The sequence below is a fragment of the Anopheles nili genome, chromosome 3, assembly GCF_943737925.1.
Source record: "Anopheles nili chromosome 3, idAnoNiliSN_F5_01, whole genome shotgun sequence".
NCBI classification, from domain to species: domain Eukaryota; kingdom Metazoa; phylum Arthropoda; class Insecta; order Diptera; family Culicidae; genus Anopheles; species Anopheles nili.
Genome location: NC_071292.1, coordinates 10,390,503 through 10,416,214, shown reverse-complemented (window position 1 = coordinate 10,416,214; position 25,712 = coordinate 10,390,503). Strand labels below are relative to the sequence as shown.

The 25,712-nt window shown below is 47.2% G+C and overlaps 6 protein-coding genes across 6 annotated transcripts; 4 read left to right on the top strand and 2 right to left on the bottom strand.

Annotated features, from left to right (window-relative positions):
- Window positions 1–3,825: 3,825 nt before the first annotated feature.
- LOC128723151 (zinc finger protein 512B-like) lies at window positions 3,826–4,615 on the top strand. The gene is made up of 2 exons (XM_053816866.1): window positions 3,826–3,859; window positions 4,026–4,615. The coding sequence occupies exons 1-2, from the start codon at window positions 3,854–3,856 to the stop codon at window positions 4,590–4,592; spliced, it is 573 nt and encodes a 190-aa protein (XP_053672841.1). The 5' UTR covers window positions 3,826–3,853; the 3' UTR covers window positions 4,593–4,615.
- A 4,978-nt stretch (window positions 4,616–9,593) lies between these two features.
- LOC128722650 (uncharacterized) lies at window positions 9,594–12,383 on the top strand. Its single transcript, XM_053816326.1, has 2 exons — window positions 9,594–9,605; window positions 9,834–12,383. The coding sequence occupies exons 1-2, from the start codon at window positions 9,594–9,596 to the stop codon at window positions 12,381–12,383; spliced, it is 2,562 nt and encodes an 853-aa protein (XP_053672301.1).
- Window positions 12,384–13,372: 989 nt separating this feature from the next.
- On the bottom strand, window positions 13,373–14,752 carry LOC128722646 (uncharacterized). The gene is made up of 2 exons (XM_053816321.1): window positions 14,618–14,752; window positions 13,373–14,542 (listed from the first exon to the last, which is right to left on the bottom strand). Exons 1-2 carry the CDS (start codon window positions 14,750–14,752, stop codon window positions 13,373–13,375), a joined length of 1,305 nt encoding a protein of 434 aa, XP_053672296.1.
- Window positions 14,753–16,371: 1,619 nt separating this feature from the next.
- On the top strand, window positions 16,372–17,321 carry LOC128723720 (actin-related protein 2/3 complex subunit 5-B). The gene is made up of 3 exons (XM_053817486.1): window positions 16,372–16,412; window positions 16,476–16,635; window positions 16,747–17,321. The coding sequence occupies exons 2-3, from the start codon at window positions 16,490–16,492 to the stop codon at window positions 17,060–17,062; spliced, it is 462 nt and encodes a 153-aa protein (XP_053673461.1). The 5' UTR covers window positions 16,372–16,412; window positions 16,476–16,489; the 3' UTR covers window positions 17,063–17,321.
- Window positions 17,322–17,766: 445 nt separating this feature from the next.
- LOC128727777 (dynamin-1-like protein) lies at window positions 17,767–22,096 on the bottom strand. Its single transcript, XM_053821718.1, has 5 exons — window positions 21,863–22,096; window positions 20,022–21,615; window positions 19,689–19,964; window positions 19,067–19,278; window positions 17,767–18,998 (listed from the first exon to the last, which is right to left on the bottom strand). Exons 1-5 carry the CDS (start codon window positions 21,962–21,964, stop codon window positions 18,942–18,944), a joined length of 2,241 nt encoding a protein of 746 aa, XP_053677693.1. The 5' UTR covers window positions 21,965–22,096; the 3' UTR covers window positions 17,767–18,941.
- Window positions 22,097–22,866: 770 nt separating this feature from the next.
- On the top strand, window positions 22,867–25,218 carry LOC128722643 (nucleolar transcription factor 1-B-like). Its single transcript, XM_053816319.1, has 7 exons — window positions 22,867–22,942; window positions 23,164–23,402; window positions 23,546–23,667; window positions 23,737–24,561; window positions 24,633–24,704; window positions 24,765–24,830; window positions 24,897–25,218. Exons 1-7 carry the CDS (start codon window positions 22,867–22,869, stop codon window positions 25,216–25,218), a joined length of 1,722 nt encoding a protein of 573 aa, XP_053672294.1.
- Window positions 25,219–25,712: the final 494 nt, after the last annotated feature.

Genomic DNA, 25,712 nt, shown 5'->3' with positions numbered 1-25,712 from the left:
ACCTTTAAAACAAGGATGACGACGAGCCAACAGCCAGCGAGAGAAGGTAACGCACGGTTCTAAAGGGCTTTGAAGGGCCTTAAATATGTATTTTAACGAAAATACACCAGCGTCTTCACATGGCGCTTTCGTAAATGCAACGTGATAGCCTTAAACACGAAAACATAACCACACGCAACCACAACACGACCCTATCGATCGCTCTCGATCTCAACGAGCGCATAAGGCGGGAACCCGATTCCAGCATCCAAGGTGGCATCGGCGATCGACGAAAAAAGCCATCAAAATTAATAAAAACCCTTCACTCAGCGCCTGCCAGCCACGGGACGAGCCTGTTCGCGCGATGATTAGATTCCAATTAATGATTGTTCGATCCTCACCGTCAGCGGATGTTGCGAGTGACCCATCGCGACGAAAACGCACCAAGCCTTCTTTCCTTCTTTCTCGAGACCTTCCCTCCGGGGGCCTAATAATCGTGCACAAAACGGGGGCCGATTTATTTTCCCTCTTTGCTCTCTTGGCTCCCGGGTAAGGCTTGGACGTGGATGATGAAAAAAAACTCACACGTTGCTCGACCATCGTTGCGAGACCGACAACCGTTGGTGCATATAGAATGGCATTTATGGGTGACCCCAAAGCGAATAAAAAACCAAGCGTCCGCCCGTTTGCCCAGTGCCGAGTGGTTTGTCCAAAATCGATCTCCCAACGTCGCGCCGAGATGGCCGTTTGGGGTCAATGAAGCGTAAAAATTACCCAAGTTATCATAAAACCGTCCGGTCGTTGGTGCATTCCCTCGCGTCGAACGGTGTGTCCCTTCGGTTGGGACGGAATGGTGCAATGGATTTGCTGGCGGGAGAATTAGTTCGCCCCTGTTTGCCATTGCGTCGCGAGTCGCGAGCCTTCATGGTGCGCCGTTTAGCCTTCATGCTTTGAGCTGACGAACTTTGCATACGATGAGCCGGACCTAGCACGTGCTGATGTTGCGCAAATGCTGGCAATTCTTCGCAGAATCCCACTCGCTGGCGTTCGATCGTTCATCGTGCGTGATTATAAGCTTCATTTTCCGTCCGGCTAGCCCTGAGGATTGCTCACAGTCGATCGTGGATTGATCGTGGAAAACGGGTTGCGTTTGATTGGGCAACGGGAAAATTTTTTGATAATCACTTTTACGCAACTACCACGCGCTGAGAAAGGGAGAGGAGACCATAAAATTTTAATTTATCCCTTACACCTTGCTCCAGAACTGGTCCAAGTGCTGTAAACGAGCCAGTTAGCACGGATCCGGCTGATGGGATTATGTAAGCAAAACCGACGTATTGGAAAATAAAACAAAACCGCCCAAACCGGGGGAGCACATTCCAGTTCCAATTAATTTGGGTTATTTGGTGGCGTACGAGTGAAACCAATCAGGCTGTTTTTGGTGCGATTTTGGAAGAGAAATTGAATCAATTTTAATTAAACTTTACGAGTTTATAGTTACTTTCGTGTTAAGTGTAACATTAAACCACTCAAACATTAAATGAAACAAACATGTGGTCTTCCCTTCATTTTGATCCTTATGTATGTTAGTCGTATGAGAATAGAATATTGTCGCATTTTCCTTCATTTGTTCAAGAAAAGATGTTGTTAGTTTTGGTGCAGCTGAATATTGCCTTTATTTAACGCAGTCTCCGTAACGAATCGTCGGTGCATATTTTGGCAACGCTTTAAAATATTCCACCCCAATATCCGCCTCAGGAAGCAGCAAGGACAACCGCCGAGTCGCACCAAAGGATGCACTCGCGAGGTAATCCGACTTTACCGTAGCATTTGCGTTATCTCCAATGCCATCGTGGCGCCACAGGTTTCCGTTCGACGCCGTTGAGCCGCGGAAGGTCGTGCTGGAAAAATGTCTACATTCAAACGGCCAATCGTCACGGCTCGCACATGTCTTCATCGCCCTTCGGTGGGGGATTTCGTGAGAGTCCGTCGCCGGACGGTGGTATCATTCGAATCCTCTGGTTTTCTCATCGCGTTGCGCAGGGCTCGGGTAGGCTTAAGATTGGGCATTTAATAATAATGACAAAAAACAACGGTGGCGCCGCGAACGAGCTCGTCATTGTGTCGTAGGCAGCGCGTTTCTCGAGGGCGAGGACACGGCTTGTTCGGTGGCAAGAGGCCATCATTAAAGTAAACGTGCTAAATGTCGAGCGGTGTGAGCGAACCGAGTTGGCTTTAAAGCGTTGTAATTAATTTTGAACGTTAATTTAGACGTTAAATTGTAATTTACACGCACATGTTCTTGGGAGTAAGGGGCCTGATGTGAGATTGGCGAGAGAAAGAGTTGCTGAAATGATGTTCGCACGCTTGTAACATTGACACGCGGTTTGTGCTGGTGAGCGGCCGTGATTTGGCACCGTTTTTTCCTATTAACCAGCCTATTTTAAAGTAGGCCACTGACCGAAGATCGATCAGAACTTGTTTGTTTAGGAACGTACCGTGGCGGCTGCTTTCACGTAACATCTCTCACATCCAGATCCCTTGTCGAAACTGTCGAAAACGGAGGCGTACTCGCTTGATACGTGCCACTTTGCTGCTCCAAAGCAACTTATCAATCATTCATCCAATCCGCCCCAATTCGCCGGTATTACGTAGCTGGTTTTGAATCCCATGATTAAATAATGGTTTTAAGGTTTTTTAAACTCTAATCTAGCTTACACGTGTTTTAGGCTCCTTCTGAAGGAAGGAGGTTTTTTTAAAAAGCTACTGTTTTCCTTTTTTTTTGCCTTACTTTACTAGCACTTTACAAAGGGCTGCTGATAAAATAAACAAATTTCCATTTACGTTGACACCGAATGCGCTTAAGCAGGCTGTACACGTTTAGGAGCGATTAGTTCACTCAACAAATCTCACCTAATCCGCTGATAATCCTGTCGCACTCTGAAATTAAAGCCCACATTTATAAGCACCAAACACCAAAAATACCATTCCACAAGCCGTACGCACTGTTGCACATTTGGAAAACTCCGATCGACTGCTGTCCCTCGAACTCGTCAGAACGCCCAGCTTGAGGAAGCAAACCAAGAAGCAACGACCCAAAACCGATCGCAAACGGTGCCCCAATTTCGTGGGGCCTTATTTTCGCATTCAAACAAGCGCTTCACAAAACGTCACGCGGCGCCAACCGTTGAAAGTGAAACACGTGCAGCATGGGGCGCCAAAACAGCTGTTCCTGAAGTGGGATGCGTATGTGTGTTAAGAAAACCCCACCGCAGTTGCAATGGGGATGCAACAGGCTTCTCTTCGCTGCCTGCTCAAAGCAACCCTCTAGACCTCTCGATCGATCGCACACCATTACCGAGCGAGAAAGCCCAGCCCGTCGTGAAAAGGAGCGCGCCAAAAAGTCACACATTGGTTCGCGATCGTCAACCGATCGCGTTTACAACCGCCGGTTCGCGGGTTGACGGCACAGTGGCGGGGGCAAAAAAAACCACCCCCAGCAAAGGGTGGGGAGGTTCTAGCGCGCCCAGCAGTGGGGGGGAGGGCAGAGAGTGCAAGATCGTCATGGTGGCATAATTTGACGACACGGCGGGCACATTTGCCCTCTCCTTTTTAGTGGTTTCTGGCCGGTTCGACCCAGAGGATGGGAAGAGCGAGATGCCGCATGGTGGTGTGTCGATTGTTGGAGTTGTGTGTTTTTTTTTTCACCTTTAGTGCTCGTACCCTGGGAAGGGGCTTCGGTGTGGGATCTGGCCGGTTCACCACATCCAGCGACCTGGTGGCCGGTATATATATGGCCAGTTAGTTTTGGAAAATCATCATTCGGTCTTCGCACCATCAGTCCACCAGTTTTACGTGTTCAACCAGTTGTAAAATGAAGGTGCGTAGTTCAGCCCCCCCTAGTGTCCTTGCAGCAGTGCTAGAAGTGCCAACGATTTCGAAGGATCCAAGAGAGATCTCGTGGATTTTCCCGCATTTTCCACGATGGTGCTGTTTGCTAATCGTCCTTTTTTTTCTTGTGTTCTCCTTCTCAATCACCTCCGCAGGCATTCGTGGTGTTTGCGATGGCAATTGCCCTGGCGGCCAGCGCTGCTGTCGAAAAGAAGGAAGCAGAGGCAGCACCGGCTGCAGCTGAGGGCGAGAAAAAGCAGGAAAAGCGTGGTCTGTGGGATCTTGGCTACGGCTACGAATCGCACGGTTGGGACTCGCACAAGCTGTCTCACGGTTGGGACGAACCCGTGCACGTGAAGAAGGTCCATGTCCCGTACCCGGTCGAGGTTGAGAAGCACGTCCCAGTCCCGGTGAAGGTCCCGTACCCAGTCACCGTTGAGAAGCACGTCCCAGTTGTGGTTGAGAAGAAGGTCCCGGTCTACGTCGAGAAGCACGTCCCAGTGCACGTCGATCGTCCAGTCCCGTACCCAGTGAAGGTCCCGGTTAAGGTTGTCCACAAGGAGTACGTCGAGGTCCCGAAACCGTACCCGGTGCATGTCGAGAAGCACGTCCCGGTCATCGTGAAGAAGCCAGTGTACGTCGAGAAGCATGTCCCCGTCGTCGTGAAGTCGCACGGATGGGAGCCTCATTCGCACTCGTACTCCGAGTTCCACTCGTGGTAAACGAGCAGGTCTCTAGCTCCTGGGTGACAACCACATACACACACACACATTTATACATCCACACCGGTACCGTTCGATTGTGATCCTCGGTTTGGCAACAACGCTTCTTGCTGTGATGACTCCACAATTGCACCCTTGAAAAATCTTTTCTCACGCCGCCTACTAGATCTCTTGTGACGCTCACTCGCGCGCGCCCTCTACATTCAAGCCTGCGAACTAGCGATGTCTTCAACCCCTAAATCAGCACCGCATTTTCCGACCCAAAACACCAAAGCAAACTCCTGGACTGGCTCTCTTCCAACCGATGTCAAACGGACCCACGCACACCCGCCTCATCTTCAGCTTGTTGTCGACTGTACATAAATTATTTTACTCTGCCCACACTCCTGTAGGCATGCATGTATGAAACAGATGAGACATGAAAACAAAACGTAATAAAAATACATAAAAATCTTAATCCCATCGCTTATGCTGCTGCTGCTATTTGAAAGAACACTTCAAACTGGAATTTTCGACTAAGTCCAAATGGCCCAAGGCCTCAAATAACTATAGACCGTCCTGGTTAATGGTACGGAACGTTGACAGTGAGGTCAGGTCGCACACGTTGACCACTGCCGACGTTGACCGCACGATCAAGATACGTCTCATTATGCTGCATTACGACGAAGGTGCGTTCCTACCGTTCCTACTGGTGGCCTACTTTGGCCGTGCCCATCACCTGCCGTGGTTGACCCTTGACCGATCGACCCGAGGATCGTCCGCACGGTGCGAAATCGACAGCACAATGCAAAATTGCGAGTCCACTACCAATGGCAGCCCGTCATCTGGAGCATCTGATGGATGTCTTCCGATGAACGTTGGTTAGATTTTCGCTAGCCCACCAGCACGGCACGAACTCGGCGTGGATGGCTGGCCGTTACTCAACACCGAACCGGGAGCTGATGCGCGGCACGCCGAGGTCAAGGTACGTGACGGATGATGGCTTTTGAAAGTGTAAAGCGAGATCTTTGCATCAATTATGGCGGTGCGCCACCGTGTGCGATGCAATTTATGCTACTTTGAAGGGTCTTTCAAAGCGGAGGGCCCACTCGGTCGGTTGCAGCGTGAAAACAGCATCCCGATCGCTGATCATCGTGTAGCTAATTATGACGGAGGCCTCAAGCTACCGTTGCTGCGTGGTTCGGTGGGACGCAGCGAATCAGATTACAGATGGGCTTTCGCAATGAATTTGAAAAGAACGCTTCAAGAGGTCCAACTATACAGCTCATTAACGAGCATCTCACTGTTGAGCAATGCGTCGATTAACGGTATGAGCAGAGTTCCATTATACTATGTAGATATGCAGTATTATTAACTTATTTGCAAACTCAAACGTTTTAGAGACATCAATTATTATAACTTTATGTATTTCAACATAGGTACTAAAGGAGCAATTCAATGTAAAGGGCTAAGCAACGATCAGTGTTTTAAAATTACAGTGATGTCGAATTATAGCACATGTGTGATGCGTGTTGCATACTTTTAGGGGTTTTCTCTGTTATAAAACCGTTCAACTTAGATCATACATTAGTTTGTCCGTTAGTCATACTCGGGGAATTTAACGTTCAATCAACGATCACCGAACGATCTAATGATTCCATACGAAAGATCAAACGATCTGAAACTCGTGTTTAATCTACTAGGATACATTCGAGACGGTATTGAATAAAGAAGTTATTTGACACTTCACTTCGGCAAAAATGGAATGAGAAATCACATCAACTGAGAGATAATCGAACCAAATTAACTAGCACTTTAAAATAGTGACGAACACATTTAATTAAGTTTTAAAATTTCATGCTATAGGCTTCCTGAAATAACCTACGACAAAGGAATAAATTCCTCACCATGATTCATGCCATCAACTTGCATTTGCACTTCTGCTATCGTGGAACAAAATCACACCGTACTATTAAGCGTAACTAATCGATTTCGCGGTGTGAACCACGTACAATCATTTGCTCAGGCTTTGATCATCCATTGCGTCCTTTAAAATCAGATAAAAACTTTCATACATATGATTAAGCGTGATTATTAGCGACTTCAACGGCATACGGTGAATGATGTGAGGCAGTAAAGATCAAACACGATAACCAACAATTACAGCGCCCAGCCAACCAGCGCGCCTACGATCCATCGTTGTGTGGAATAAAAAACTAACGTTCCCAGCTAAAACGAAAGATTTCTCGTCAATTATGAGATTGCAAACTGCTGCGTTTATGATTTGATTGTTTTAACATTTTGTACATTATCTTAATCGCGATAATCAGATAATATCTAAATTGTAAAATGGTTGTCAAAAGGGCCGTATTTGATGTTTTTTTTTTTCTAATTTAAAATAGCTTCAAAATATTGTAAAGAAAACCTAAAACTATTACTGTTCTTTTTCGCTGCTCATTCAAACCAAAAATCACCGCCAAACATGCACTAGGCATTGAAAAATTCATTCTCTATTCGTTACCGACACTGCAAGCATGTCTATTAATCAATCCTGAAAGCCCATATGACAAATTATAGTCATACGTAACCCGAGGAATGAGATTGCAACCATCTCCCGGATTTATGGTACCGAAATGAGTGCCCCAAAGCATACCTCCAAGAGCAAATGATCTCCAGATTACGGCTACGGTTACATATCACATCCCTAATGGCACTCTCGAGCCGGCTCGTGCCAGCCTGAGTGCATCCTGCATTGATCATCAAAAATAACTTTGTCACACGGACGGATGCGTGTTGCATAATTAAACAATTATGCCCCCAGCGCAGAGATCCGGCACGGAATGTGTCAAGCCACATTCCAAGATCCCCAAGACCCGTTCCACTTTGTACCGAGAAAGTGAGTAGACGGACGGACATCCTTTGATCTGCCATTTACACCCAGCGCCGGTGAGTAACTCACCAATTATGCACCGATTGCACATGCACCGGTAAGAAGCAGGCGTGGATGAATGGGAAGCGATTAGGGCTGTGCGATGCTCCGGTTCGGAACCGGTTCAAGTCCTGATCGGACCACATGTGTCTGAGGGCAATTAAGGGCTGCTACTGGCCTGCCTTGAGCCCTAGGCCTCGACTCCAGCTTGACTCCAGCTCGACCACCTAGTCGAGATGACCCCCTGTGCGTGTGTGTGGCGGCTGGGTGGCGAAGGGTCGACCGGTAATCGGAAAAATCGCCCAACACCGGCGGCGACGGCCCGTTTCCTCTTCAGGGTGTGTGATATAAGCCGCACGCATACCGGTAGAAAAGTGCCCGCGAGACCTGCTTCCTCGCAAAACGCGGCACTTTGGTTTCGTTTTCCAATCGTAACGCTCGCCAATGCATCCACCGGGCATGGATCGAGGAAAACGCTTCCTTAACCACTTTCCCTCACTTCCCAGCGCGAAGAGGAGTGTGCGTGTGCGTATGTGTGTGCAAGTGGCCCACATTTTCACGCACCCGCATGCAGGACACGACGCACCAACGTAGCTCAACATTTACACACCCCCTTTCGAGGATGGATTGGTGTGCATTCGAGTGTGTTAGCGGTGTTGCATGCCAATTGCCTGTTGGACTGCATCGTTCACATGCGCGTCGGTCGTTCCGAACAAATGTGATTAATTTGTGGGGAAAAATGTTTGATTAACCGCCGAGCGATCGCAAACGAACGGCGAGCTGAAGCAGGTGGCAACAGTGAATTAAAAGTTATCGTTCATTTTACAACCGGTTCACTGTTGTTGATCAATTTTGGCGTGGTAAAAGCTCATCTCGTCGTTAAATGAAACGGAAAATGCATACTTATTTTATTGGCGGGGAATTTGGGTGAATTCCATAAGCCTTTGAACTTTGCGTTCAATCATTTATTCATGCTTTCCTCAAAAACAATATGTTTATTTTGACAGAGAAAACTGTCAAAAACAACCCAACGATACAACTGCAAACGACTTTCTCCCTTCGTTTGAACACGATCACCTTCTCGATCATCTCTTCGACCCAAGACGATCGCAAGTAAATCAACAAACCTCAACCGGAACCATGTCCAGAATTGGAACGATCCCCCAACGCAATCAAAACGCCCTTTCAAATCCAACCCCAGGCCGGGCGAAAGTAAGCGTCCATTTTCCGATTCGATTCGACCCCCACAATCCACGATCGAACACAAATTAATATCAATTCCCGCTCCACTTCGAAGCCAGCCCCGACCCTTCAGACATCCTCCGTGCGAGGGTTTTTCCCTTCAAAGCAACGCGTCGGGTTTTTCCACCAAGCCAAACGGTTCCGAGTAAATTCGGCCGATTCCGTGCCGTTGCGTAATTCGGGCGATTTCTTTACTGTGCGCCCCTCCGTTCGATACGTTCCAATTGCGCTTTCGCACAAACCACCCTCACCAGTTCGTCGTCGCCGTGTCCGTTGCCCTTTCGGCGTTGTTCGACGATTTTCCTATGCAGCTGCGTGTCCGTCCCGAAGGCTTCCGTTGCATTCTTGCAAACTTCCCTGCCCAAAAGGTGGCCCCTAGAGCGTGGAGTCGCTTGGCGTGCCATTCGGTGCCTCGAATAACGCTTCCTGCCACCCTTTCGTTTAACAACTGCTTTGCTCTTTTTTTTGTGCCAACTTCAACCCCCCTAAGGGATGGGCTTTGGCCCGTCGGTCGGTCGGTCGGTGAAATGGGTGGAAAACTGCGCATTGTTGTGTGGGGCGGCCACAAATAGTATAAAAGAAAGTACCACCAACCGGCCATTAGACAGTGTGCGGTGCGATATCCGTTCGGGCTGGTCCTGTGCTCTCGACCGAAAGCCTCGTGGTGTGATCCCGTGCATTGGTGTGCATTCGTGCAGTGTGATAAGAAAGTGTGATAACCCACCTCCAAACGCCAAAGGACACCCATGAACTGATAGCACGCTTCAGGCAGGCAGCCAAAAACGATCGTAACGGCCGATCCAAGGAGGAGCAGTTCCACGTGACTGTGGTTCCAGTGGTTCCAGGACACAATGGCGAAGTTTGTAAGTTCATGACCCACGTGCGTGTGTGTGTGTGTGTGTTTGGTGTGTTTGTTTCTATTTAGTGCCCACACGTGGTGTTTTGACAGTTGAGAGATTTGAAAAGTTTAGCCCGTTTTCAATAAAGGACACTATTAATTCGTTTGCTTCGTTTTTCGCTCCTTTCTTCCCGCCTTTTCTCCCACCCAACCCCCCACCCCCTTTCTCTCGCCCCTCTCCCCATGGGATCAGGTGTTCGTGGTGCTGAGTGCGCTGTTGGTTGGAGGGGCGCTGGGCGAAGCGGCGCTCGGCAACTACTACAAGGACGTCGTGCGGGAGCAGCACGAGCTGATCAATGAGATGAATCAGAACTTCACCGAGCTGGAGAAGGCCAGCGAGAAGCTGATCGATTTGGGCGTGTACGTCGGCAAGCACAAGCTGCCCCCGAAGACGGTCAAAATCACCAAGACGGTGGCGGTGAAGGTGCCAGTTCCGTTTCCGGTCAGGGTACCGGAACCGGTTCCGGTGCCCGTACCGGTGGCCAAACCCGTCCCGGTCCCGGTACCGACGCTCGTGGCAATCCCGGTCGAAGGATCGGCCAGCCCGACCGCCACCGCCACCACCGGCACCACCGGCACCGGAAGTCCGAGCCCGACCGCGGCCGGAACGGGCCCGGATGCGGCACCGGCGTCCTCGCAGGCGCACCCGAGCACGGTGCAGCTTCAAGAGTACGTACACTCGTTTCCAATACACTCTGTATACGACGCTGGCGACGATTACAATCCCATGGAAGGAAACCGTCTCGCACTAGCGAAGCACACTGCCTCCCCTACTGAAAGCACGTTCAGTAAACCAAGTCCTTCTTCACTTCAACAGTTGGAAGAGTACCAGCAACAGCACCAGCACCAGCGCCCCAGCCACGGGCCGTCCCAGCCGAAGCACTCCCGCCCAAAGCCAGCGCAGGCGGGATCGGGTCCGGGTGCGGAACAGTACTACGCCGGAACCGGACAGTACTATGTCGGTGGTGCTCAAGTTCAAACCGGTGCGCATACGGCTGCAAAGCTCGGACCTCAGTCTCATGCGCGCCCAGCGTCGACCGAGTCGTATGGTTATGGGGGTGGGCAAATCCGGCAACACCACCCGACCGCGCTCACCCGTACCCCGGATACGGTCTATACCGCTGCGGCAGGTTTCACCGGAGGCGAATCTGCGTCGGTTACGGCGCCGGCCGGATCTACGGGCTACCGCTTCACCAGCGGTCAGCAGCTCCAGCGAGGACAGCCCGGAACGGCGGCGGCCTTCTCGGTTGAGCAATACGGTCGAGGAGGAGGAGGAGGAGGAGAACGAGGTGGATCCGGAGTCACAGGAATCACCGGAGGAGGACGAGGAGGAGCACGAGGAGGAGGAAGTGGAGGAGGAGGAAGAGGAGAAGGACAGCGTGTCGGAGGAGGACTCACAATCGGAGTCGGAAGAGCGCCCGAAACGGAAGCGGAAGTTGTCTCGCAATCGTACCACAAATACGCGGAAGCAGCGGTCATCCAAATCCCGAACGGCCACCACGAAGCGGCCAAAATCCTCCCGCACTTTGAAAGCGAAAGTGAAGCGCAACTCGAAGGGCAAACGTCGGGACAAAGGAACACCCAAGGCGGACCGGAAAACGACGACGACAACGACGACGCCAAAACCCAAGCGCTCCACGATCTCACACCACGCCCGTTCCAACTTGTTCGCGAATCGTACGCCCGGTATGAGAAGCCCACTTTTGGCCGCTACCAAGCCGACACCCACCATCACGAGCACACCGTACGCACACCCCATCACCAGCACTTCCGGCAGCACACGGAACGCCCTCACGAAGCAACCGGCGAGACGAGTAGCGGAAGCGGCACCAGCGGAATCCCAAGCTTCGATCACGCGCCTTTTGCCCAACCTGGCGGAACAACCGGTGCTGGTGGAACCGCCGAATTATCATCCACCACCGAGACACACGGTTACACGGTACCGGGGGAACGGCCCTTCTACTCGTCGCTACCCGCCACGGGCTACCATCATACGCATTCACATCATAAGGACACGCCGGGGCGGCAAACGGGTCAAGATTTACGTCATCAAACCATCGACGACGGTGGCGCCATTGGTGGGGCAGGGAGTGGTACCGGTGGGGCCGGTGGTACCGGAAGTGGTAGCGCCGTGGAGCCCTTTCCCTTCTACCAAGCCACCAAGGACGATCCCCATCTTGCTCGGGGAAGCCTCCAATCGCTTCACACAAACATTGCTGCCAGCGGAGCAACCTATCAGCTTGAGCAACAGTTCGGCGGTCACGAGGAGTCCTCGTCACAGTCCGGACATCGGGAGCACCACCAATCCGCCGGTCACCACCACCACCACCATCGGGAGCACGCTGGCTCGAAGTACGCGCCAAATTACGGAACCAAGTCCGCCCTCTACAGTGTCCCTAGTGACGCTCATCTCTTTCCCGACTACAACCCCAACGGAGGCGGTCACGACGACGGAGCGGGTGGAAAATTCCACTACCACTTCCACAATGTCCACCCCGTCGGAGGAGGAGCTGACCACCACGAGCCAGCAGCCAGTGAGCATCAGTACACCGTCCACGCCGTCCAGCCCGGTGAGCAGTACGATGTTACCGGATCGGACGGAAGTCTCCTAAGCTCGTACGATCCACCTGCCAGCGGCAACACCTTCCACTTTCACGATGACGATGGTGCGGGCGGCACCCGCGGTCACTTCCGGGCACCGTACGGGGAGGTTGGTTCCTACGAACACGTGCTTACGCCGTGATCCACGCAAGGACGCCACGCAGGCAGGAAGCGTGCGAGGTTTGGCGTATTGGTTGTTCGCTTTCCGTGCCATTTGGTGAGGCCGGTTTATTTATTGTGCTCAATCACAGCCCTCGCCGCGGGTGGCCAACAACATCCGGAACATCTTCATGGTGGGCGTACCGTGATGTGCGCGGATTTGCGCGCCAAACATCATGTGACGCGCGTGATTGCGCACACGTGCGCGCGTGTTTTACGCGTCGATTTCATGCTGGGGCAGGGTGGGGAGAGGGAGGACTTTTCCTGTATCCAACGCAGGAAGTCAAACCTGAACAAGCCACCCGATGATGTAACAACAACGCCGAGAGCCACACCAATACGCCATGTTCCTGAACCATGCTTCCTGCCACGTGTTAGCACGCGTTGCACTTGTTTTTTTTTTCTTTTTTGTTTTTTTTTAATCGTTGTTACGTTGTTGTAATTTCCCTTTTCCATCGCCCCCTCCCTGAGCCGCCCTTTTTGCCACCCTTACCACGCGTATCGTACCGTGTGTTTTTGTGTTGTTGATTAGTGGTTTAAGAATGTACGTTCGCTCAAGCTTGTGGGCCGTCCTGGCAGCGCCTGCGAGCCTTCCACCTTCACTTAGTTCGCGTTTTTTGCGCTACATGTAGACCTAGGCAGGGGTAACGCGCGCGAGGTTGTTGAAAATCTGGCGCCCTACCATTTTTGTTTAATAAAGTTTTGTAAGTTGAAACAACTAACAGAGGATGAATCCCTCCCGCTAGATATCGCCACTGTAGCCGGTCGAACGATGACAACGTGGGGCAAAGAAAAACAAGCGGTTGTACTTTGGGTTGTAACAAAATGGTAACATATTACTTTATTTATACAACGCAGGGTTCTGTGTGAGCTTCGTGAACGCTTTCTGAAATGAAACTCCTGAGGATTTGGGTTCGTCAATGTCCCCCTTTACGATGTACAATGCTTAACTACGCTTCCCTAGCGGACTTCCTAGTGATCACACAGGACTCCAGCGGAAAGATGCCCCGAATAGTGGCCAGCACCCGTACCGTAGTGAGCTCCATAATGAGCCGCACCACCGTACGATCCGGAACCGAAGTGAATACCGCTCGTTCCCGCACTTCCGTAGTGTCCTCCAGCGAAATGACCCGCGGCACCGGAAGTGTACGCTTTGTACGCCCCACTGCCGTAGTGTGAGTGCGAATGGTGCGTTTGGTGTACGCCATGGTCGGAAACGGAAATATGTCCAGCACTGGTCACAATCGGCGTGCTCACGATCGGTGTGCTCACTATGGGCGTGCTCACTATGGGCGTGCTCACTATGGGCGTACTGACGACGGCTGGTGGACTAACGATCGGTGAATACGCCACGACGGGTTTAGCCACGACAACCGGAGTTGGGACCTTCACCAGTACCGGATGTGGTACTGACACCGGGTACGGTTGTGGGACGGGTACTGGCACGTGTTTCGTGATCGGTACGGGCACGGGATGTGACACAACGATCGGAACTGGAACGGTTTTCTTCACAAACACCGGATATGGTACTGGCCGGTGGATGGGAACCGGAACGGGGACGGTTTTCTTCACAAACACCGGGTATGGCTTTGGAATCGCTACTGGGATGTGCTCCTTGATCGTCGCGGTCACGATGGGTTTGGCGTAATGTGCGTGAAATCCGTGGAATCCGGTCGCTCCATAACCACCGAACCCACCGTAACCGGAACCATAGCTTGCTCCGTATCCTCCACCATATCCGCCGTATCCACGGAACCGAGCTCCGTATCCGGCACCGTAACCGTATCCACCATATCCGGAACCATATCCAGCACCATAGCCGGCACCATATCCGTAACCGGCGTCGTAGCCGAGACTCGAACCGTATCCTACTCCGACACCCGAACCATATCCTGCTCCGACACCTGAACCATACCCGACGCCGGCCGAAAATCCAACTCCTCCACCATAGCCGTGTCCAAATCCGAGTGATAGGTGTCGCTTGGTGTTTCGCTTATCCTGACTAGCCACTGGGAGTCCTTCCGATGGTGAGGATTGCGCTTCGACCGATTGTTGGCCAGCAGGAGTTTCAGACACGGTTCCAGCTTCACGTTCCTGTCCGTCGATCGCAGGACAGCCCAGAACAAGAAGGATTAGGAATATCTACGACGAGAAAGAATCGATATGTCACCCCAAAAGGACTCCATGAAAAGGAGGTCACTAAAACGCGATCTTTACCCTCAGGTAGCTCATTTCGACCATGATTCCGACAGACACGCGGGTTGCACGACACTCCGGACAGCGCTCACTGCTCTTATCACCAGCTGCAGACGACTGATGGCCAATCGCCGGTTGGTCGCCTACTTTATACATTCCAAACCGATGCCACCGTCATCCGTCATCTGTCGCCGATCGTACCCGGGCTCAGGGAACGCAGACAGGCCCCGGTTTCGCGTTGCGTCGTCGAGTGCGTGTCCCGCGGAAGGCCCATCAGCGGGTCTTAGACAGATTTGCATATAATTGCATCGATTTAATCGACCCGACCACTCCCAGCTCGCGCAGACTCCGACCGAGTGCAGCAAAGCGGAGTCTTTGGCTGTCTGTCAAACGACCTAACGGCACGGGAAATGGCCCTTAGGTGGCCGGGTGGAAGTGCGCGGGACTCGTCTAGCAGGGCTGCAGACAAATCCTCTCCACCATGCGTTGGAACCCGCCCCGTGGAACGGGATCAACCATCGGGTGCATCAGCTGTTCGCCGTGGTGGGTAATCGTTTTCCACTTGCACTTTCCGTCGCACGTGTTGGCCGACTTTGATGGGGGTTTTCCCTGTCGGGTTAGACGAGTGCCAAGCTGCTGCGTGTGAATAACTGCGCTATGGCGGATAACTCGCGTGACACGATGTTAACCCACTAGCTGGTTTAAAGGTGTCGCGTCTGCACTATTTACCTACTGAGATGAAGCCAGATAAAACGGCCGTCTGCAGTCAGAGTGGTGGTTTTTCATCACTTCCATATCGCCAGGTTTTCTTCCAAGGAAACAAAGTACGTTTGCGAATTGTTTACTCATCTATTTGATATGGTATAAACAGAACAGTGACACACCGACATGATCGTCTTTCCATCCATTGCCCATCGGTCCTAAGGAACATAGCGACGATAGTTCGATATGATTACCACTATTCCTGCAGACGCTCGTTTGCGTTACGTAAGTGATAAAAGCACCACGAGCTGAAACAGGATCACGCTGCTTGCACCCAAGAGCAACAATATTTCGCGTGCCTTGAAAGTGGAGTAATAAATTAATTCACGTGGTACAATGCAAATTTTACGTTACGCGTACAGCACGCGTTCGGATAGGTGATCGTTAGATGAAAGTTGCCATACAGCATCACCATGAAACGGCAAGGCGGAGACGCCCGGAAAACCATCACGCGGTGAAAGGATAATGGTAATTAGCAAATCGATATTAAACGGTCATACGGCACACTCTAAGTCTCATCGTTTACTGGTAGTCTGACGATTATATGAAGAAAATAGTCGTAATAAGATACTTTATTTTATATTCAAATCCGATCAACACAAGTAATCCTTTAAAATTAAACAATATTGCATTCCGGACTGATTGTTGCTTAAAATAATTTCGTACAATTAACAGGTTAAGCAACAAATTCAAAAGCAATCATGTACCAATCATGTGTTCAACAGCAATCATGCGACTATAAAAGATTCCTTTTTAGAAATTTTATGGGTTTAGACCATAAGTAAATCTATCAAAAATTATCCGATTTAGCCATGCAGTCGATAGCGTTTACAATTATTTAATTAATCCAATTAGTTGGTGAATTAATTCAAATTATTATCGATCGATATAATATTACTCGTTATAAGTAACAATTGTTACTGTACGTCTAAATGAGAAGACAGGGCCTCAGCGTTACGTTTGACAGTTGTTTTGGTTTGTGTCAAAAGTGAAACAGTCACGTCGGTGAGTAAATCTAGGGTGTTGCTCTGCATAATTTGCTAGTGTTTTCACTGTAATTTGTTTTGAATCGTAAACCACAGTAAGCTTTAGTGTAAAATACGTCTCTCTACCCCAGCATACGATACTGCCATGGCCAAAAACACCAACAGTTCGGCGTTCCGCAAAATTGATGTTGACCAGTACAATGAAGATAATTTCAAGGAGGATGACGCAGACCAGGCCTCTAGCGGGATGATTGTGCCGGACGAAACGGAAATCAACTCCCTACTGAATCAATATCCTTTTCAAACTAATTTGCAGAATTTAATGTTTCATTCCCACCATAGTTGATGTTTCATCATACATGTTTTCCTTAATTCCTAACGCTATTCTATTTGCGCCAGCACAGGACGCAACAACGACGCTTTGAGAACGGTTCTTCAAAATGCTCCGTTGATGTGCAAAAACCAACAAGTAAAAGATAACGCGCTAAGTCTCACCCTGCGAGTGCTATTGTCCATTAAATCATCCCAAATCGATGCCGCCATCGAGTCGCTGGACGACCCGGATTTATGCGATGTCCTCATGAAATACATCTACCGTGGATTCGAAATGCCAACCGAGGGCTCAAGTGGACATCTGCTGACCTGGCACGAAAAAGTGTTTGCGAAAGGAGGCGTTGGTAGTATCGTACGGGTGTTATCGGATAGCGCTCGGGCTTGAATTTCGATATTTAGTTGAAGCAAAATTCGTTCCGAAAACGCCGCGCAAAATAGGGTGCTTCAACAGCGTCACAAGTCACATTTGAAGTATTTGTTTCACGCTTTAGATAGCGCATTTTAAATTGTAGTAACTGATGCTGGTGAAACGTGCCAAGTATCGGTACGTTCATTCCCAAACAAAAACTCTTAGTTGATCGAGCGGTTACGATTGAGTTTTTTTCCCAAAGTGTTAAATAAACAGGTGATTAATGTATTGTTAATGTCGATTCATACTTTGCCGGAACGATTTGAACACATGAGAAAATCCTTTAAAATATTATATGTATATAGTGATCGCATACTGATAGCAGGCCAAGATTTGAAGACACAGATTCTCCTATCCAACAACTCTAACGTTACGTCTACTACATGTACTACCCAGAAGATGATTTAAACGTAACCCCTTAACCACGTGCATTTTCGGGTTCTCCAACAGCATGCCAAAATTCACTGTCGGAATTATAAGTAAGTAACCACTAATTGCTAAATGTTCATTAACATCACTACCATAGGTATTATTTGCCATTTAACATTCACTGTATCAATGCTACCACTCCTCAAACTAAGTACAAAATCGATTCGGATTCGTAAGCATTATTCTTCATTTTCTTTCCCATCGTCAGGCGACAAATGATTCATTACAGCATCAAAACATTAATAGAGGAAACGTGTAATGTATTTTTCTGCTCAATCTTGATCAGGTGTAGAACTAGTATAGACATGGTGTCTTATTGGATATCTAATAACTCGTAAAAATGTTAAACAGATGCGCATCACAATCGAAGGGTGAAAAATCATCAAATGAGTGCAATTCATACAACATAGAAACATTTACGTCATCGTAACAAAATGCAGGATCTTGAACGGATCAATCAATCAATCGATATTTGCTAACTAGAATTTTGAATGGAGCTTAAGACCCGCGCCAAAATTTATAACGATTGAGATTTAGGGATCGAGCCAGGTGCAACAGGGAGATAATAATGTTCATTTTTGCACGAACTAAACACCAATCCTTGCGGAAAAACCGATGAAAATGATCCGACATCTAGCGGGGGAATGAAATATGTGTTCTGTTATGACACACTCACGCTAAGTTTCGGGATGAAACGCATGGACTAGTAAAAGCATTTCGGTCATTTCCTCGCTGAATCGCACCATTTCTTCCATCCTCCATTCTTCTTGGCTGTAATCGAGTGTACATCAGAAAGGAAATTATAAAGAAACGCGAAATACAAGGGCTTTGGCTGGTTATTCGATCGTCTCCTGCCGTACATCCATGATTCATGACAATGCACTTTCTACATAGAGCTTATCAGTATATGCATACATTCTTTTTTACGGTTTATGTTTTGGTTGCTTTAGCTCATTTCCTTTTCGTCCGCTATCATAATATCGCCCGCCATTCAGCTAATAGTACATAGCATTACGATACTTATGCGTGCAATTTCAATTGAATAGTTTCCATATAATCTAAGAAGCCTTCCTCCCGAACGCGCAAGAAGTATTTTATCATTTCCCGCAAATATCCGTCGTCATATGGCGTGAAGAGATGTGTGTTCTAACGAATCGAAAATTTTACTCATGAATTCCAACAAACTATCGCTGCAAAACGTTCTCCTACACGAACGTGCCAGCAAATTCAAATGCATTCCAATATGCGTCAACCAAAACGAATGGGTATAATGTATGCTACGGATACTGGTCGTGTACGTGGTGTTTGCATAGTCAACGAAAACAGAACATTATCCATCCACAGAGACCTCGACCATCTTTCGCATGCACCTTAGCCATATATCGTGGTGGTTCGTTTTCCGTGTGCGTGAACAGGTTTGTTGCGCTTACCACATGTGGGTCTCACGAATTTCACTGATGATGTGGTTTGCCCGAGTCAACGCCTGCGAAAATGACAGTAAGGAAAAAATTATTTTCTGTCCAAAAAGTCCCTGAAATGATGTGACTTTACCTTCAACATATCGCTAGCCTCCTTGCGTCGGATGGAGATATGATCGGACTCGTTCAACAGTTCGTTGGCAGAATCTGATTTGTACAGATGCGTGACCAGTTCGGACTGCACGTTGTCCTTGACAAAGTTGACTAAGAAATGCATGATGGCCTTCGGTACGGAGTCTTGAATCGACTTCCGTACTATGTAGAAGTACGACTTGATCAAACGTTCTGTAACAGCATAAACAAATTGGCGTTTAAGAGAAAGGATAAATATTAAAATGGAATGTTTGTTTCAATATGTGAGCCAATTTCTTCTTCGGGTTTCTCTAAAAGCGAGATCCTTGTATAAATGTTCACCGTTTTTCCACTCACACTCAGCCTGTCTTTGATAAATGTAATCTTTTTCAGTACGTTTCCGGAAATCATGGATTGTTTAACCACTGAACCGTAAATGAAACATGCTTCAAGCATTCACGGTTTGTAGTTTTACAACTATCAGCGCATAAGTGTACGAATTGAGTAGAGCAAACAAAACTGGGTAACATGGATTTTACTGGACTTCTGGGCATCCTCATTCGTTGGACTTCTTACAAAAATATATAGCGTGCATATGATTTTGTGAAGCAAAATTTACTTACCGATGACATCACAATCTTTCTGCTCCTTGTCGGTAAGAGGGCGCGATGAATGATTTATCGGAACATCCGGCAGCAGGTTAACCGGTTTGGTCGGACTTAGTAAACCGTGAGTAGGTGTGTTGGTAGCCGTGCCATTTTCGCTTCCTGTCGGCTCCATGTTTGGTGGCATTGTGTTTCCCAACCAACCGCTCGCATGTTCGTGCGCCGCTGAATCGTTATTTAAGTGAAGCGGCCTTTTCGAGCCAGATCGCCAATTGTTTTCATTAGTCATGACTTCTCCAGCACCGATCATGGCTTCCATGTTCGGGGGAAGAATACTTCCTAGCCAGCCACCCGGTTGTTCGGTGTGATTTTGCTGCTGGGTGCTTTGATCGTGGTTCAAATTAAGCATACCAGTCTTATCCATCAACGCGGCCTGTCTGTTCGAGCCGGGTCGCCGACTTGGCGGATTTCCCGTCTGGTGTGACGACCACTGATCCTGCGAATCGGCCTTGATGAGACTCGGTACGAGGGCCGCATCTTTGTGAAAGTCTGGATGCTTCGTATTAATGTACGCCAGCTCGATCTGCACGAGATTCTCCACCATGCAATTGGTAGTGGGCAGGCGCCGCCTCAGCAGCTGCGTAACTACGTCGACGATCTTTTCGTGCAGCTTCGGAAAACGAAGCATTTCTTGCTGCACCTCCGTGCCACAATGCTGGATAATGCGTTGCATCTCTTCGTGCACCAGCTCGACGCATCGAAGCGACGGATCTTCCAGTCGACGGATTTGACGTTTTACGAGTAGCTCAAAGCTCACCTCAGGAACGAACAAAGCCGGCCGCGGACCGGTCGCATTACGAATCGCCGTCAGGATATCCATCTTCGTTAGTCCTCGGAGCGGGTGAATGGAGTCGAGCGTTTTGCCAAATGTCTCATGGAAAATGTAGCAAATACGAGCTCCACCGCACAGTTCAGTGGTCTCAATGTTCCGCGATGTACCCTCGATCGTGGAACAGTAGGCCGAAGCGAACTTCGTGATGATCTGCAACAGACACTGGCTTTTATCGGTAACATCTTCACCGTACGAGTTCAACAGCGACTGGAACTGTGAAGACATCACGTTGACGCGCTTCTTGAGATCGGGCAAACAATCGCGAATGTGGTGCATCAGAAGCCGATTGAGCGTCTTCGCTAAGTAGGGCGTTCCGTTGCGTGTTGCCAGGGTAGGATACTTTCGCTGCAAGTACGCCGCCTCATCGCGCAGCTGATCCTCGATCGCTTTCTTGTCAAGAATGTCCTGCTGTGAGCGATTCATCACGCCGATGATGCCCAGCTTCACCGGAATCACGCGCCCGCACAAAATGTCTATAGCATCTGTGCCCGCGTCCATCAGGTCGAGCTTTGTAAGTACTGCCAGGGTGCGACGACCGTCCGGGTCGACGTCCTTCGCCATCTTGAGCGCCTCGCTTGTTGCCATGTCAGTGTTTGCCGCGGTCACAGCCAGAATGATCGAATTCGGATTCTCAATATACTTAAGCACCAGATCCTTGATCTGCGCCTCGATATCTTCCGGTTGGTCTCCGACCGGCACCTTAGTAATACCAGGTAAATCAACTAGCGTCAAGTTGACTACCTTCGTCGAGTAGATCTTTAGATTTATCGGTTCAGGGCAGATGCCCTTATTGGCTCCCGCCATACGATCTGTTTCATTTTCGATTTCCGCTCGTATTTCATCAAAGTTGGCAAACACCTTATTTTTCAAGTGCAGGAAACGGCCCCACTCCTCCACGGCCACCGTGCCATGTTCAGCCGAGCGGTGTTCACGGTCGTCCAGCGGTGTGTAGACCAACTGCAGGACCAGGGGGCGACGCGTAACTATGCCTGTTCCACGCGGAAGGAACGTTCGCCCGACGAGGCTTTCTATTACTGAACTCTTGCCCGAGCTCTGCAGTATAGAAAGAAAAGAAGAAAAAACAACTCATATGTAGTGTTTGCTTCGTATCATCAAACTGTAACACTTATTCATAAAGCTGTCGCTGGTGGCAGGCTCCAAATCGTTACATTGTTACATAATTTCTCCAATCGAAACCCCCGAAACAAATCCGAACAAAATAACGAGCCTCGAAGAAGAGGTGTTTATTATTCTTAGTCATCACCACGCAATATCACGCTCGACCCGCTCCAAATCTTACCTGGCTGCCGAGGACGACAATCTGTGGCAATTGAATGGCATCCGAACCTACGGTATTGAACACATCCTGCAGCTTATTTACTACCGGGATGAGGGCCTCCATCGTAGTATTTTTTTGTTTAGGATATGCTCACACACGATAAATGTGCGGACGCGCAACTGCACAATTGTTATAGTTGCCTTTTACTCAAAAAACAATCGAAAATCCTATCGCACAACTCTCGCGTCAAGTCACTGTAAGCTTACGTTCCTTTTTCCTTTGATTCCTCCCTTTTTCTTTCCCAGCAGTTATAATGAAACGTCAAACATACAATCAACTGGATAAAAAGCAGGGGTACTAAAGCGACATCTTACCAATTCGAATGTTAAATTAAAACTATGCACGTTTCACATAAATATGGTCGTGATCGTTCACATACTAAGGTCGTGGATGCTTAGTTTTCTGAACTTAAATAAACAGCTTAAAATATGAATTTACGTTTTACAGGTATCAATAGCAACGGATCGTTCTTACGATAATCAACAGGTTACAACCATTTTAAACATAAAGTTAATTAGGATAATAAAGAAAAAACATGAATAATTGCAGACACTAAACTTTCTTCAATGATCGCGAGAGATCTTTTATCAAGCATCGCGTGAAATTAAGGAAGTTTTGAATTATCAATATAACCATAGCCACTTGATCTATAGAATATAAACATACTCAATTCAGACAACCGGCTGTAGTTGTCAGTTGAAACAACATATGAATAACATCAACATGTGAAAACAGCGTTTCTCAAAAACTCAAATAAGTTGTTAGTATTTGTCCAAATAAACTGTGCGCGAAGCAAAATTACCTATTATAGAAATAACCTCGCTAGTGTTCATTTTGGTAATAAGTCAAATTAAACTGCTATTATAACACTCCTCTCGACTTTCTTCGAGCGCTACCTTTTGGAGGGAAGCGCTGTGAAATCCTAACCAAACATATTGACGCATGTAACATCCGACGCTGAGAAAATGAGAAAACGTTCGCTTTCTGTAGCTTTCGAGCGTAATAATCGTTCTGAAGAACTTTCAAGAAAATTTGAAGGAGGTAATGTATTTTCATTTTGATCTGCTTCATTTACTTAACCAAATAATTCAATTTATCATTTTTAGTTGAATCAGATCATGGAGAGGATTCAGATAATTCTAGCGCGCCGGCAAATATTGCTGGAAATTGGTCGGCAGGTGATTACTTAACGTTGTTAACACAAATAAAAAACATACTGCCGATAACAGATGTTAGAAAACCTACAACTGTGTTGAACACAGTATCTTGGGATGATTTGGCGTTCAATGGCCATTCGTCAAGCGACGTGAAAGATGTGACGATGATGCTATTTAACAAATCGCGCAAGTTTCGTACATTCACTGAAATAGTGGAAGATTTTCCAGCAATTATAAAAAAAACTCTTGAAGCTGGTAAGCCTAAACACCCGTTATCAGCATATAATTTCTACGTAAAGAAGAAATATCCAGTTTTAAAAGAAAAGTTTCCTGAACTTTCATCGGTGAGTATATGATCTAGTCTGGGAGACTCGTAACATTGCGATTTAAACATTGCATTGATGTACAATTGCAATTTGATAACATGTTATAATTTTTTATTTATTAAAACCTTGTTGCGGGTCGTATTTGGGCTCATGATTCACAGGCACAAATTTGGAGAAATTTAAGTCTAGAATTTAACGTACTTTCTGAAAAGAAAAAACAGAAATACGAATTAATGGCAACTCGAGCTAAAGAAGAATATAAGGTGGAATTGGACAAATATTAGTACGTATCTTATCACAATATTACACGATTTCAGCATTGGCTTTATTATGTCCCTAAATTTATTCACAGCAAAGAAAATCCCGATGCACTTTTACTTGAGGAACAAACAAAGAAAAAATCCAAATCACGAAAGTCACAGATGGAATTAAAAATTATCACGCCATTCAATCTGTTTGCTAATGATATGCGGAAATCAGGCAATGTTCCACATGCAGTACTTCGGAAACAATGGGAAAACCTTGAATTGAATAAAAAGCTTAAGTACATTCAGCAAGCTTTTCAGGACGATAGCAACAAACCATCAAAATTGACCAAAAACGAGCAAAGCTTACTACAACAGATGAATGGAAAACCTGAGCCTATCCCTCATTCAGTTTCGGATAACTATTTGAAGCATTTTGCTGAAGTTTCATCGGGCGTGACGCCCACCGCATGGCGAAAGGCAAAAATAGCTGAGTTCAAAAATCTGCCTAAAGTACGCAAACTAGAAATTGAAATAGATTTTCGCAACAGAAAACAAGAGTATGTTTCGAAATATAAAGATTATATCATGAACCTTGAAGATGAGAAGACTCGAAACGATGAAATTACTTTTCTTAATACATTCATTAATAACAAAATGAGTAAGGATGAGCGGCAACAGATCGACAATCGTCCAATGCATTCGTTAATTGAGGCACTTAACAACGATAGTATGACAGAGTTACCGATAGCTGAATCAACAACGACAGAACTGTCGAAGAAATCAAAAAAGACTAAATCCATTTTAAAGAGTGCTCCGATAGTATCCTCACCAAAACGTAAAGCAATTGAACCACCGGAAGCATTAGTAACAAGTTCAAAGAAAAAGAAATCGAAAAAGTCATACGAGGCATCGGACGCAGCGTCAAACAGGTACGATTTTTCTTTGTTGTTTAGAGCTCTGTATTTTGATACCTCGGTGTTGGATTTCTCCCCTTTTTCAGTGATTCAACCATAAACGAAAAGGATAGTAAGCCAGCGGTCCAGTCTCTGATCAGTAACGGCTCAATCGAAAAGTGAGTATTTCTTTTTCTCCGTGCCGACATACAAATAAACTTCTAATTTTTCAACAACAGGAAAAAATCACCAACCAAGCATAAGGACAAAACGACCAAGATGACTGAACCTGTACGCCCACCAAAGTAAGTAGTTATCCTTTGTGTCCGTAACATATTTGAATTGTATGCCATGGGTTCATTTTTTTTTAGAAATGTACTAGAATATTACAAAAAATTCCACTATATGGGAAAACTTGAAAATGTTAAGGAATCCTTCAAAAAACTTTCTGCTATTCGGCGCGACGCAATCAAAGCAGAAATGCAGGACAAACAAAAGAAGTATTTCAACGAGCTTCAGAAATATTTGAAGATGCTACCAAAAGATAAAATTGAGATATTCGTCAATAAGCTAAAAGACCAGGATGAAGTGGTTAACGATGATAGCACGAGTGAAGATGAATCCAGTGACTCTGACGATGATGGTAATTGCGCTACTAAGTTAGAACTAGATAGTTCCAGCGACGACGACTAAAATACATGGATAGCAAATAATGTTTTAAAAACTTTAGTTGAAATATCTCAATACGGGAATTTAGAATATACATTTTTGTAATGTTAGGCTTCTCTTAGGTAGGATAATGTCATTTACATTTGATTTCAAAATGTATATCCATAATTTTCTAGAATCCTGTTTTATGCGGAGCATCCCAACATGTAACTAATTATCGTAAACTTATCTTAAATCTTTTTTGTTTGAACGCTGGAATCAATAGTTTTTATACTGGTGAGAATGTCTGTTTATGTGCTTGGACATAGCTTGTACAGTTGATGTTCCCATCACAATAACTGCCCTTTAAGTGTTTGTCCTGATGATCGATGTATAGTTTGTCATGTCTATTTTATGAGTTATTAAATGCCTCAGGATGTTCCAGATATTATGAAGAAGTGTTATAATTAGACAGGAACAATAAAATATGCAATCCTGCAGAAATATATTTTGGTTATAAAAATATGTTATAATTAAGA

Excerpts from the sequence above, each read along its gene's own strand:
- LOC128722643 (XM_053816319.1), top strand. The coding sequence starts at position 22,867 with ATGAGAAAACGTTCGCTTTCTGTAGCTTTCGAGCGTAATAATCGTTCT. Across the intron at positions 24,705-24,764 it reads AGTAACGGCTCAATCGAAAA|GAAAAAATCACCAACCAAGC; the intron begins GTGAGTATTTCT and ends TTTCAACAACAG. Across the intron at positions 24,831-24,896 it reads GAACCTGTACGCCCACCAAA|AAATGTACTAGAATATTACA; the intron begins GTAAGTAGTTAT and ends ATTTTTTTTTAG.
- LOC128722646 (XM_053816321.1), bottom strand. The coding sequence starts at position 14,752 with ATGTATAAAGTAGGCGACCAACCGGCGATTGGCCATCAGTCGTCTGCA. Across the intron at positions 14,543-14,617 it reads TCGAAATGAGCTACCTGAGG|ATATTCCTAATCCTTCTTGT; the intron begins GTAAAGATCGCG and ends TTCTCGTCGTAG.
- LOC128723720 (XM_053817486.1), top strand. The coding sequence starts at position 16,490 with ATGGCCAAAAACACCAACAGTTCGGCGTTCCGCAAAATTGATGTTGAC. Across the intron at positions 16,636-16,746 it reads ATCAACTCCCTACTGAATCA|AGGACGCAACAACGACGCTT; the intron begins ATATCCTTTTCA and ends TTGCGCCAGCAC.
- LOC128727777 (XM_053821718.1), bottom strand. The coding sequence starts at position 21,964 with ATGGAGGCCCTCATCCCGGTAGTAAATAAGCTGCAGGATGTGTTCAAT. Across the intron at positions 21,616-21,862 it reads TTGTCGTCCTCGGCAGCCAG|AGCTCGGGCAAGAGTTCAGT; the intron begins GTAAGATTTGGA and ends TCTATACTGCAG. Across the intron at positions 19,965-20,021 it reads AAATCACACCGAACAACCGG|AAGTCATGACTAATGAAAAC; the intron begins GTGGCTGGCTAG and ends TCGGTGCTGGAG.